This window comes from Phodopus roborovskii, unplaced genomic scaffold, assembly GCF_943737965.1.
Source record: "Phodopus roborovskii unplaced genomic scaffold, PHOROB, whole genome shotgun sequence".
Taxonomy (NCBI): Eukaryota; Metazoa; Chordata; class Mammalia; order Rodentia; family Cricetidae; genus Phodopus; species Phodopus roborovskii.
In genome coordinates, this window is record NW_026126514.1 from 2512168 (window position 1) to 2526030 (window position 13863).

Here is a 13863-nt window from a genome sequence, read left to right on the forward strand (position 1 = left end):
CTCTGTTCTCATGAATGATGAGTGACTTTACAAAATTGTTTGACAAAGGCAGTTTGGTTCCCTTTTGCCTTTCTATCCCTTCTGTCACATGAGGACCCATTATCCACCATCTTCAAAGGATGGAGGAGGAAGGTACCATGTTGGAGATGAAGAACAGGCTCTTATCAGCTGTTATTCTGTTAGCACTTAAATCTTAGACTCTCAGTCCCCAGAACTGCAAACATACATTTCTGGTCTCTGTGAATCACCTGGGATATCTGTCACAGCAGTATAAATACACTAAGGCAGAAAATCCAACTAAAGATGGATTAAAAACTTAAGTATGAAAGGTAAAACTTGAAATGTAAGAAAATCAAAGGGAAAATATATAAGATGGGGGCTGATGTGGTGACACACATCTTGAACCCCAGCACTTCAGAGAAAAGGCAGGTATGGATCTCAGTTCAAGGTCAGTTTGGTCACACAGAGTTCTAGGGCAGCAGGGACACATAAAGAGACCCTGTTTTAAGACACCAAAGAATAAAACACCCAAACCAACACCCTTCCCTCAAAAAAAAAAAAAAAAAAAGAAAAAACAACACCAACTAAGAAGTAAAAAGATGTGACATTTAAATTAAGAACATATTATTAAAAAGTATTTTAGTTTAGTATTTTATTGATTGATTGCTTATCTGAGACAGGGTTTCTCTGTGTAGCTTTGGAGCTTGTCTTGGAACTCACTTTGTACTTTAATGAATAGCCATAGTAAACCAACCTAAAAGGCAAAGTCATCAGCTCAAAGGCATGCCTGTAGCTCATGCTCTCACTGGGTGTTAGACAAGCTCAGCTGTCTGTCTCTGTAAATGAGGTTGTGCTGGGATAGAGCCACATCCATCTCTCCACTCATGGCTCATGTGTGATTCCTTCTGAGCTGTAAGAGCTGAGCAATTTCAATGCAGACCTCATAGCCTATAAAGCTCAAAATATTTACTATGGCCCTTAACAGCAAATGTCTATAGTCCCTACTCTACCCATGTTTGAGTCAATGATGTTTACTCTATTATCATAGGATATACCTTAAATGTATTTTTCTTTATATATAAAATGGTATATCATTAAAAATCTCTAGAAAGATTTTTCTTTATACTGTATTAACTGGGAAATTAGTGCTTATGACTGTAAGTTACACACACACACACACTATAAAAATTGTTGGCCTTTCCCCCACTGTGTTCTATCAGATAGATGTTAAATTAACTTAGGAGAAGTATAAACACACAGAAGCCTGGTTCTTAGGAACATAGAACAGCACTAACAAATCAATACAATGCATACCTGCAAAGGTTAGCAGGCTTAGGATTTAATTTCTTGTTAAATCTGCCTGTATGGAAGGTATATTATTCACTTCCCTTTTAATATGCATTTCCTCTCAAGATCCTAGCCTAAAAAAAAGAAAAGTCACACATCTAAATGATTGCCTTCCCTGCAAAAGAACCAGCCATATCAATTTGTTTCATCAATGTATCTAGGGATAGCATACAGAGGGTAATAAGCAACTGCTCTTAGAAAACTCTACCAGTCTGAACAGCTGATCCTTACTGAGTCAGCAAATCCACAGCACAGGGAAGAGGTGGCAGAAGACGCTGAATTACTTCCTCAGTAAGGAGATCACCACAGTGGGAAATGAAGCTCTTGACAGCTGAAAACAAGAACAGACATTTACTCGGCACAGTGTAATTCAGCCACGAGACAGGAGTATTCAATTATGTGTAGCATCAGCAAGGTTACAGGGAAGTGTACTTAAAACAAAAAAAAGCAATCTTTGAAGCTCTAATCATAAAAAAGAAAGCTAGTATCTTCCATCTCTGTATTTTCTCAAGAATTTCCTGCTAGCCAGAACAGGTAGGTGCCTAACCCAATCGCCATCAGAGAGGCCTCAACAGCAACTGATGGGAGCAGATGCAGAGACCCACAGCCATACATTAGGCAGAGCTGGGGAAACCCCGTGGAAGAAAGGAAGAAAGGCTGTAGTAGCCAGAGGGGTCTAGGACGCCAGGAGAACATGTTCAACCTAGCAGGGCTCATAGGGGCTCACAGAGACGGAATCAGCAATCACAGAGCCTGCTTGGCTTTGTACTTGGTCCACTGCATGTATGCTATGTTTGTTAGCCTGGTGTTCTTGTGGGACTCCTGAGAGTGGGAGTGGGGTGTCTGACTCTTTTGCCACCTCTTGGGACCCTACTGGGTTGCCTCATCCCGCCTTGATATGAGGGTATGTACCTAGGCTTATTGTAAATTGTAAGGATTTGATTTAATTAGCCCCGAAGTTGGCCAGGAGATGAGGAGATATCAGTCAACCTACCACAGAGAGCACCAGCTCGGCCCTCCAGGGTTACTTGCCACGTGAATGAATCCCCTCGGCTTTTTTCTGTTTCTAGATCTTTGGGAGACACTGGAAAGACACACTTCCACAGCAGCAGAACTCGGGGAAGATGATGACTGACAACAGCAGGGCCTGCAAAAGGAACAGAAAGTGACTGAAGTTCTCAAGCAGAACAGTTTAATTCACAACTGTGATGTTTTGTATCTTTTTTGTTTTCTGGTGCCAGATGAATTTAGTATTGAGTTAATCACTATTAGAAGTGTTGCAAGAGGGAAAAAGAAACAAAGCTTTGGCTGGGGTGTTAACTTTCAGCTACTGTGTCTCCTGTGATAGATGCCTTTCAAGACATGGTACTATTGCTATAGCAACAAGTAACATTGTAACAATCCTCAGAAGGTTTTCTTTTTTAATTATATGCATATATGTATGCCTGTGCTTGGGTCTGCATATAAGTGCAGTTGCCCATGGAAGCCAGAAGAGGTTGCTGAATCCCTGAAGCTGGAGTTATAGGCAGCAGTGAGCTGCCCGATTATGGGAGGTGGAAACCAAACTCTGGTCCTCTGCTAGAGCAGTCCCTGTGTGCTTTTAAATGCTGAGTCATCTCTCCTGCCCCATAACTTCTTTTGCCTCATTCTTCCAAGGGCTGGTACTAGAGGTATAATGCTAACACATCTGGTTCCTAATGTTGACTATTATTGTTTGTTTGTTTATTTAGGAGTCTTTAAGTCTTATTTACTTTTATGTGTGTGAGTGCTTTGCCTGTGTGTGTGTGTGTGTGTGTGTGTGTGTGTGTGTGTGTACCAGGTGAGAGCCTGATGGCCTGTTGAGATCAGAAAGGGCACCAGATCCCCAGGAACTGGAGTGTGCCAGCTAGTTTTACATCACTTGGCACAAGGCAATCATTTGTGAAGAAGGATCCTAAACTGAGAAAATGCTCCCACTGGCCTGGCCTGTGGGAAAGCCTGTGGTATATTTTCATGATTGATGACTGAGGTAGAAAGGCCCAGTTCACTGTGGGTGGTGCCACTCCTACACTGGTGATCCTGAGTGCTGTTAGAAAGCAGGCTAAACAAGTCAGTAAGTAGCACCCCTGCATGGCCTCTTCACCAAGTCCTCACAAACTGTAAGCTGAAAGAAACCCTTTCCTCCCCGAGTTGCTCTGGCTAATGGTGTTTTACCATAGCAATAGAAACAATAACTAAGACAGTTACAAATGGTTGTGAACCACCATGTGGGTGCTGGGAACAGCACCAGGCTCCTCTGAAAGTATAAGCACTCCTAGCTTCTGAGCATCTCTCTAGCCTTCCAGTTTATTTTTGAGGTGCACTTGGGAGCTCAGACTGGCCTGGAACTCATGCCCTAGTCTCCCAGTACTAAGATTACAGGTATGTGTCACCCTACCAAGCTTCTCAGGGATAAGTGCAGATTAACAACTTGTTCCAGGTAAAAATTCAGAAGCAATTCAAGGCAATGAAAGGCTGATGAGACAGCTTGGCAGGTAAAGGTTCTTACTAAACAACACAAAAATTACCTTTGTTTCATCCTGAAAACCCACACGAAGGAGGCAAGAGATGGCCAACTCCAGAGTTGTTCTCCGACCCCCACACATGTGCACTCCTCACAATAATAAAGCAAACAACTTAAGGCAATATACAATGGATGATAATATCATTTGGAAACAAAACAAAACACCCTAGGAAGCATAAAAACTAAAACTCACAGCTTTTCTTCCCAAACAGTATTCTACAAAATTCCATGGTGGGTATGCATGTGTGTCTTTCTCTGTATTGAGAGTATGGAGGACTGCAGTGGGATTGTCAGGAGACTTCTGTTGGTTAATTCTGCTTCTGCACACTTAGATATGTAAACTTGGATGAATAGCTTAACTTTTTTTTGGCCTTAGTTTCCTCATTTCTAGTAAGAGAAACAACAGTATTTTCTTCATAGGAGTTTCCATGATTTAACAAGTTCATGTAAATAGTAGTACTAGCTCAAGGTATGCACTTATGTAATGTCTGGTGTGCAATTATTATGATGATGATGATTTGGCATTTTGCTTTCTACGTTTTGTTTTGTTTGGTTTTAGCTGTCCTGGAACTCACTCTGAAGACCCAGCTGGCCTCAAACTCAGAGATTTGCCTGCCTCTATCTCCTGGGTGCTGAGTTTAAAGATGTATAAAGCATCACACTCAAAGTAAAATAATTTAAAGAATCATTTGATTTGAAAAAAAAAAAAAAAAAGAATCAACTGGGAAGGAGATGTGCAATGCCTAGGGCATTTTATAATGCTAACAACTAGAGATGTCAGGTTTATATTAAGGACATGTAGCCAGCCAGGTGGTGGCGGCACATGCCTTTAATCCTAGCACTCGTGAGGCAGAGACAAGCAGGTCTCTGAGTCCAAGGCCAACCTGATCTACAGAGTGAGTTTCAGGTCTACAGAGTAAGTTTCAGGATAGCCAAGGCTACACAGAGAAACTCTGCTTGAGGGGGGGGGGGAGACAGAGAGTGCATATGAACAAACTGCAGAACCTCCAAGTCCTCCATCCAGCTGGTCAAAAGGAATAATAACTGCATTGACTTGAAACATGCAAACATAATATTCCATGAGTTTATAATGCTATTAGAAAGCAAAATCATCACTCACCTCCTTTAGAAGCTGCTAGGATATCATTTATTTATTTTTTTTGCAGTACTGGGTATACGCTCTCTACCATGAGTAAATCCCTAGCCCTAGGATTTTAGAATATTCTAAAAACTGATAACAAAGAAAATGAGTATGGACCAGGGAAATGGTTCAGTTGTTAACATTTGCATAACAAACATAAGGATCTATTTAGGATGCCCAGCATCCATGTAAAAAGCTGGGCATGGTGTGTGTAACCAGTGTGTGTGTGTGTGTGTGTGTGTGTGTGTGTGTGTGTGTGCGCGCGCGCGCTTGCATGCGCGCGCACGTGCACGAATGTGCGTGAGTGATCTCGTGTGTGTTTATGGAGCTGGCAGTCAGTTCAGCCAACAGTGAGCTCTAGGTCCAGTGGTATATAGTGCTTCTAAAGACACAGTGGAGTGGCTGAGATACCAGATGTCAGTCTCTAGTGTCCACATTCATGCTCACCTCCTCTACAACAAACCCAATAAACACATACAAAGGTGGGGGTAAAGACAAAAAAATAGAGCCCCAGAAAACACAGTAATTAAATATTCATAAAAATAACTTTATGTAGTGATTATAATATACAATAAAATACAATGTACAAATCAATCTCTCTCTCTCTTTCGACTAAACTCTTGTTTACTAGCCCAGGCCCAATCTTTCAAGGAAAAGAACATTGTATAACCTTCCTCAATGCAATGACACTGGATATAAAAGGTTTTACTAAAACACTGAATTTATCAGCCAAAGAGAAAATTCAGGGGTGGAGTTCTTGTTGCACATGTATGAGGGTTGGAATTTGAATCCCTGGACTCATGTAAGAGAGGGGAATGTCCCCATGGATGGAATTCATATCATGGAAAAGGAGGATCACCACCAGGTTTTGCTGATTGGCTGCCAGCTTAACAACAAAAAGCCCACAAGATTCAGGTTCAAAAAGAGATCCTGCCTCAAATGAAAAAGGGGTAAAAATAGAGGAAAACACCTGAGGTTCACTAAGGTATCTGCATCTGAACACGCACATACATAGGTATGCACCCCTACACACACCCATTTTAAGTAACTTAATGGAGGTGGGTGGTCTGGAAACATGGCTCAGCTGCTCTTCCAGAGGATCCAGGTTTAATTCCCAGCACCCACGTGGTGGTTCACAACTCTTTCTAACTACAGTTCCAGGTGACCTAATACCCTCTTTCTGGCCTCCACAGGCAGCAGGCATGTACATTGTACACCACAACCCCCCCCCCCAAACACATACAGTGAAAAAGCATGCACATAAAATACAGTAGCAAATAACTTATTTGGAGGGTGGGCTGGAGAGATGGCTCAGTAGTTAAATGAATTGGACACTCTTCCAGAGGACCCAGGTTCAAATCCCAGCACCCACATAGCAGCTCACAACCATCTGTAACTCCTTTTCTAGGAGATTTAACACCCTCTTCTGGCCTCTGTAGGCACCAGGCATACATATGGTATATAGACATATCTGTATACAAAATGCCTATACACATAAAATAAAACAAAAACTTACTTTCCCATTTAACCCATCAGCACCATCAGCATGGCAGAAACAGCACCAATCACCAAATAAACATTGCAACATGATGATCTATTCTAGGGAGCAACAGTCTCTTTTGTAAAACCTTGGACTTCCTGAGCCACTCCACACATTGCTGCCATTATCCAGCTCCAAGACTGCAAATACTTTAGGGAGTAAAGGAGTAATGTTTGCCTGGTTACTTTTTTGTTTGAGACAAGATCACCCTATGCTGCCCAGACTTGTTGAACTTTTAGGCTACTTCTAGGCTGCAGTGATTGGTTTGTGTCAGGTATCTTTTGGTGGTGTTTTTTCAGACAGGAAGGGTCTCACTATGAAATCCTGGCTGGCCTGCAATTATGAAGCCATGTCTGCTGTGGAACTCACAGAGATCCACCTGCCTCTGCCTCCTGAGTGCTGGGATCAAAGGGGTGCACCACCACCACCGGCCCCCTTAAAGCCAGTATAAGATAAATGTTTGTGTGGTTATTTGAATTCTGATATACACTAAAAGCAGCCCCTAGATCCAGAAAACAAAGTCATGTCATCATTACAGAAACCCTCCAAGGAACTGTTACCTAACGTCATAAGAGCAGCAATCAGCAACCATCCCGCTTGTGTGCGTTGAAGTGACAGGCGGCTGTTTTGAGCAGCAGAACACAGCAAATCCTCTGCCAGTGCCATGATTATCTGTGTATATACAGAACAAAGCAATAAAAATCAGCTTACAAATTGGCAGGCAAGTGAAAGAAACTAATTACAGTCTCTTGGAAAACAGGCTCTGATGATAAAGCACAACAATGGCCGACTGTGCAGGCTACACGATAGATAGCACACAGTAAACAATTTTAAGTTTTCAAGGGTAACTACTAGAAGATTAAACTGGACACAGATAGTCACAATTGTTTGTGAAGCACAAGTGACAACGCTGTAGGCTACTCAAAATGTACCTGTCTAGAATTCTCATTTACTTGCTTTACACAATTAACCTCTTTGGTCAGTAATAGCTAAAAAAAGTTTTATTACATAAGTTTGCCTTAATAAAATTCTACATTCAAACTTGATACCTTAAAGGCTCATAATGTCCTCCTTTCAAAAGCAGTGGAGCAGGATCCCACCAAAATGTTGTATTTTAAAAGTCTCTAAATAAAATGGTGTAAACAACAGAGAAATAACCAGGCATTCACATGTGTGTATGTTTAAAGGATACCGAGCCTGAGAAAGCATCTGCTACCAACCACCCCTGGACAGAGGTAAGCATAAGAGCTGTATATACAGCTCCTAAAGGACAGTTCCTATAGGCTAAGCACAGCCTCTACAGTTAACAGATAACACACTGAAAGGAAGGCCAAATGGCCATGTTAGTCAAATCAGGACAAGTGGGCATTTCTCAGGAGAAATTTCACATTTGAAGTCAGAATTAATGAGATTTGAGGATAATTAATCCACAATGACGATAATGTGTTAGTTCCCATTATAACTAAAAGAGGAGGGGCTGGAGAGATGGCTCAGCAGCTGAGAGCACCTACTGCTCTTGTAGAACACCCATGTTCAGTTCCCAGCTCTCACATCCAGCTTACAATCATCCATAACTACACCTTCACGGGATCCAACACCCTCCTCTGACCTCCACGGGCACCAAGCATGAATGAGGTGTGAATATATACACATAGGAAAAGCACTCGTACATATAAGATAAAAATTTAAAAGGTACTTCACCAAGATGTCAACTCGTTTATTACAATGCCACTGATGATACTAAAGATCTGTTTGAAAATTTTGAAGTTGTTATACAGGATATATTATCTAACTCCTTAACAGAACCCTGACTCCTTTTGGAGGGGGTGAAAAAGCATTTCATGTCTCAGTTTCACCACTACGGCATTCCCTGCTACTGGTAAGTACCGCTTTTCAGGCATTTAGTAGAAAGAATGAGGTTGTAAGACAAGTTCATAGTGATAATTTCAATTTAGTATATGGGCTTTTATTTAACTTTCTTGATTCTATAACTATAGCGCTCTTTTTTCTTGGCTCATAAAAATTATTTATCTACTTTATACAAGTATTTTTAAACTAATTTAGAAGTAAAAACACCAATACTGACAATGGACACTCAGGTTTTTCTTTCATAAGTCAATTTGTCCTTTGCTTTTTTTTTTTTTTTTTTTTTTTTTTTTGGGACAGGGTTCCACTAAATAATTCAGGCCACTGGCCAACTCCTGATCTTTTTTAATAGCCTTACAGGTGAATGGTATTTTAAAGGGCAAGAGATGTATATACTATTGAGAACCTGAGTATGCAGTGGGATTTTAAATAAACATACATAGCATGACTAGCATGCTGCAAATTCTGGTATTACACAGAGATACTTCTAATAAAAGCCCCTGTGGGGTCAATGCCAGGACCTGTGCACAGTAGGCAAATACTCCCTGTGAGTTACCCATTCTAGGTCAGAAAATATTCCTTGAGAAAAGTGAGGACAACCATCATTTTCCAGAGAGACTGTTGCTAGTGTGCAACTTTAGGAATAATCAGGCAACTGCTTGAGACAGCTGCCCCACATGACTTCAACTGGGCACATACCAATAGCAATCCATTTTCAGGAAAATCTGAACATGCTACCACATGGAGAATGAAATCATTACCTTGCCCTTTCCATGAGGAATTCCTAAAGGACAGTGTGTCACCGCACCTAGCAAGGCTGCCACTGCAAAACTAAAGCCAGTCACTGCTTCCGGTGAAGACTTCAGAATGGTGATCCGTTCTAGGCATCGGTCTAAGAGAGGTGTCAGCTGGGAAGGCAATGCCACAGCAATGCAGTGCAAGCACCAGGCTGCTGCGAGCCGAACAGAAATGCTGGGGTGGAGAACCATTGAAACAACACTGTCCAGAAGGCCTGCAAGCACAGAGCGAAACACATGGCTTCTGTATACAGAAAACTCATTTAAGCCACAGGACAGCCAGGACACTGGATAGCCGCCCGTATATAAAATATACCACTTCTATGAAAAGCCAATTTACAGTGAAAAATGTGAGATGTAATTGATTTTGTTTGCTTGTTTTTTTGTAACTGGGTTTTGTGTGTGTGTGTGTGTGTGTGTGTGTGTGTGTGCGCGCGCGCGCAGTAACTGTAGCTGTGCTAGAACTCACTCTGTAGACCAGGCTGGCCTTGAACTCACAGATATCCGGCTGCCTTTGCCTCCTGAGTGCTGGGATTAAAGGTGTGTATTACCACCATCTCTTGGCCAAAAGAAAACTTATTTCTTGATGTTTTTCCTACTTTACCTTGAGTTCATTAGTAATTCAGTATTGTGCTAGGAACTAAAACCAATACAGGACAAAACCAACTTGAAAAAGTCATAGCTTGTCCTACCCCCCTTAAAAAAAAAAGATGATTTTTGTTAATTTTAATTATGTGTGTGCTCATGTGAGCATAGTGCCTTCAGAGGACTGAGGCCCTGGATACCCTGGAGCTGGAGTGACAGGAAGTTGTCAGCGGCCTGACATGGCAGCTGGGATGGAACTTGAGTTATGCTCTTAACCTCTATGCCATCTTCCAGCTTACTTATGCCTCTAAAAAAGTTAAAATATCTCTAGCACATTACAGACACGGCAAAATACTTATCTACTGCATGGCTTTTAACTGACAGCAAATCTGAAAATTAAGGTTTCACCAGGACCTCAGTGGTCTAACCCAGGAACTCACAAAACAATGGAGCACATGAACAGCAAACACGTTTCTATTTATTACAATTCAAGACAGACCTTCTTTGAAACATGAACCAACTGCTATAGAAATTTAAAGAGTTTACAAACAAAAATATGATGTAAACACAAAGGTACTCAGCAGGAATAATGACAAATAATAAAGCCAAAAAAGGATAAAACAAACAAACAAACAAACAAACAAAAAACACCAGCCACTAAAGACCACATCTTATAGGATTTCGTTGAGACCAAATGTCCTAAGTAGGAAAACTGACAGAACTGTTGAGTAGATGAGTAGTCATCAGGGGCAGGGAGGGGCTGGTGGACATAGCCTTTGACAGATTCTCTTTTGGCATGATAAAAACATCCTGCAGTTAAGCAGGGGTGGTGGTCATACAACTGTGAACTCACAAAACCACTGAGTTGCATAAAGAAGTGAACTTCCTGTTATCTGAAGATATCACAATGTTGACAAATTATTCCCAAAGGCAGAAAATTATTTTCAAAGAGAAATAAAGACTCCTTGTTAAATAAAGATCTCTGAGGTACCCTACAGATAGTGAGGTTTCCATTGCAGGGGAGAGAGGGCCAGACTTTCTTCTCTCGAAGTTTTTCCACTATTGTAAACGTCTTCAGAAAGAGGAATGAGGAGAGTTAGAAAACCACCCTTTTATCTTTTTGTAAAGACAGGACCTCACTAGGTAACATTTGCCTTCTTAATGCTGGGATTATAGGTGTGCGCCTCACCACACCTTGCCAGAGAACAACCTTTAACTAACTAAAAAAAGGCAAAAAAGACAAACCACCAAATCCAAAAATCCAGAAAGTCCCTCAAACATCCATCCATCCATCCAAGATTTATTTTGTGTGTGTGTGTGTGTGTGTGTGTGTGTGTGTGTGTGTGTGTGTGTGTGTGTGTGTGTGTGTGTTATGTGTGAATGTATGTGCAGGTGCCCTCAAGGCCAGAAGAGGGCACCGGATCCCTCAGAGCTAGAGTTAACAGATGGTTGTAAGTCACCAGATACGGTTGTTTGTATGTTTGCTCCAGCTTATTTATATGAAGGAGATTTCTTCCTCAAGTACAAGTGAAACAGTTTGGAGATGGTCACAAACAACAGATCTACCTGTACTGGAATCCTGTAGCAAAGGTGCAGCTGTAGTGCCGAGACTGTGTATCAGATTTCCAAGTTCCTGTAATGCACAAACCAGTGTATGCTGGCTGGCTGCTACATCCGTGGAACTGAGCCGGGTTTCCAAATTACCATCACTCAATACAGCATCTGACAGAAACACAGGAATTACTTATGCATCCCTTTTATAAACATATATCATAGGAAGTCAGTGTTAGGAGTAGAAAAGCCTAAGAGCCACAGTGAATATATGGTATGTCTACCTAATCAGCAGAAGACCCTTGGGGTGGTGAGTGGAATGTTTAAATTCAAAAGCACACATAGAAGGAACTGACCTTGAACTCAGATCTAAGAATTATTTTTTTTAGACCATTGTTTTTATTTTCTTACATATCTGAGTATTTTGCAACACACATATACTTGGCACCTGAGGTCAGATGAAGGTGTCAGATCCCTTGGGACTAGAGTTACAGACAGTTACGAGTCACCACATGGGTGCTGGGAATTGAACCCAGGTCCTCTGCAAGAACAAGTACTCTTAGCCACTGAGCCAACCCTCTAGCCTCTGAACTAAGATCCGATTCAAGCAACATGACCAGATCCCTTGTTACTCTGTCAGCTATACAATGAAAAAGAAAACTCAGGATTAACACTTCTCCATCTTTTAGCTAAGACCAAGTGTAGGAAAATTCAGGGTGATCAGAGTGGACAATATATAACCTGAAATAGGTAGCCTGCTTAAAAAGAGCAATTTTAACTTGTATAGGAACCATTACATGAATTCTGAGGAGCTGTCATGAGCAGCCTTTAAGGTCTTTGTTTCAGGACCGGAAAGGTGGTTGGTTCAGTGGTTAAAAACATTTGTTGCTTTTCCAGGGGACTGAGTTCCCAGCACCCAATGGGTGGCTCACAACCACTCAGGCTTCAGGGGATCTAATGCCATCTTCTGGCACTCCACAAGCATGTGTGCACACAGCACACATGGCCATGGCTATACATACACATGAATAAATAATAAACTGTTTTTTTTTTTTTTTTTTTTTTTTTTAAAAGGTGTTTGTGTTGATACAGTAATAAAACAGCATTGCTTTTTCAAAGGGGTGGTTCCTCTGTTACTGGTAAGCCAGACTTTTAGCAGATCCATACCCACAATTTTCTTCAGCTTCCAGATGGCCTGGCAGATATCCTTTGCAGCAGCAATTTGAGCCTTTTCTCCAAGAAGGCCTCCTATAGTCGCTCGAAGGATAAATGAAACACAACGGCGACAGCAGACAGCATCAATCTGAGTTTGGGTGGCTTTAGAATTCAACTGTGACACAAGGCTTAGGATATGAGAAAGAAAGATAGCAAAGTTCTTCTCTAGCCAAGCTCCTCCTAACGTTGAAACAAATACCACGTAAGCCTAAAAAGAAAGCAATTTCATCTTCAAAATTTAATCATTTCAGTTACAAATCAACACTTTTTATTTCCCCTACACATTGTATTCCTTTCTGACTTAGTCATTCGATACATGCTAGTGTAGCATTAGTTTTTGTTTGTTTGGGGCAAGACTGAAGCTACAGTCTTTCAATGCACACTCTACATGTTGCACCTCTGTTCTACTTTGGTCAGGCTCTGTTTAATGTTCAGCAGACAGATGTTGCCAGGGATTTTGTAAAACACGTCCCTGGCTTCTAGAAAAAGGCTTCAAGCTATTTAACCTTCCTAGGAAGCAGGCTGAATTCTATCAGCTACACTCCAATACCATACTCCAAAAGGATTGTTCTAGACACCTAAGGAGAGTTTGCAGTGACGATCTTGCTGCCCTTTATCTCTACGAGGGCTCATGGTGGTAGTCCAGATGCAAAGACAGTAGTCTTCTCAAGTATACATGACAAGAAAACAGTTTATAGTCACACTGGGGAACTCGCAAGTTCACGAACTCCGTATACAGCACAATCCATCGGGACACAATTTATTTTAAATTGTTTATTTAAAATCTTCAGCAGTCACTGACTTCATTTTGGCTGGACTCAGTAAAATTTAGGGATCTAGCAAGGATCTTATACGTGGCAGGCAAGTGCCCCTGCTTGCTGAGCTTCACGTCCACTCCCACGCGGACTTCCCAAATCATGACACTTAGGGAAAAGATGGCATGGGAGGGTGCAGTGCCTTTGCATTGTTTTTTTTTTTTTTTCTTTTCTCAGAAACCTTTCCAAGAGTTCAGCTTTAAAATTTGTGTTTAGGACAGAAAAATCACCCAGCAAAAATATAGACTGCATGTCATAATCTTTTGTAGGAGTTAAAAAATCATATAAGACATTATGTTAGCACATTAAATAATAAGTACTAATATTTAAATCGTACTGCATGAACATACATAAACACAATGGAAGAGATGTTAAGCCATAAGATACACGACAGCATCAGGAGAGGAAAAAACGGTTATGATTTAAAGGAAATAAGTAAAGCCCCTTACTAAAAATTAAAATCA

At 41.2% G+C, this 13863-nt stretch overlaps 1 protein-coding gene across 2 annotated transcripts in view; it reads right to left on the minus strand.

Annotated features, from left to right (window-relative positions):
• Positions 1-13863, minus strand: part of Heatr5a (HEAT repeat containing 5A) — a 90396-nt gene that overhangs the window by 65468 nt on the left and 11065 nt on the right. For both annotated transcript variants that reach the window (XM_051195820.1, XM_051195818.1), the window contains exons 7-12: positions 12537-12792; positions 11385-11540; positions 9198-9448; positions 7131-7242; positions 2342-2494; positions 1579-1678 (exon numbers count right to left, since the gene is read on the minus strand). In XM_051195820.1, the coding sequence (XP_051051777.1) occupies positions 1579-1678; positions 2342-2494; positions 7131-7242; positions 9198-9448; positions 11385-11540; positions 12537-12792 (1028 nt within the window). The remainder of the gene's footprint in view (positions 1-1578; positions 1679-2341; positions 2495-7130; positions 7243-9197; positions 9449-11384; positions 11541-12536; positions 12793-13863) is intronic.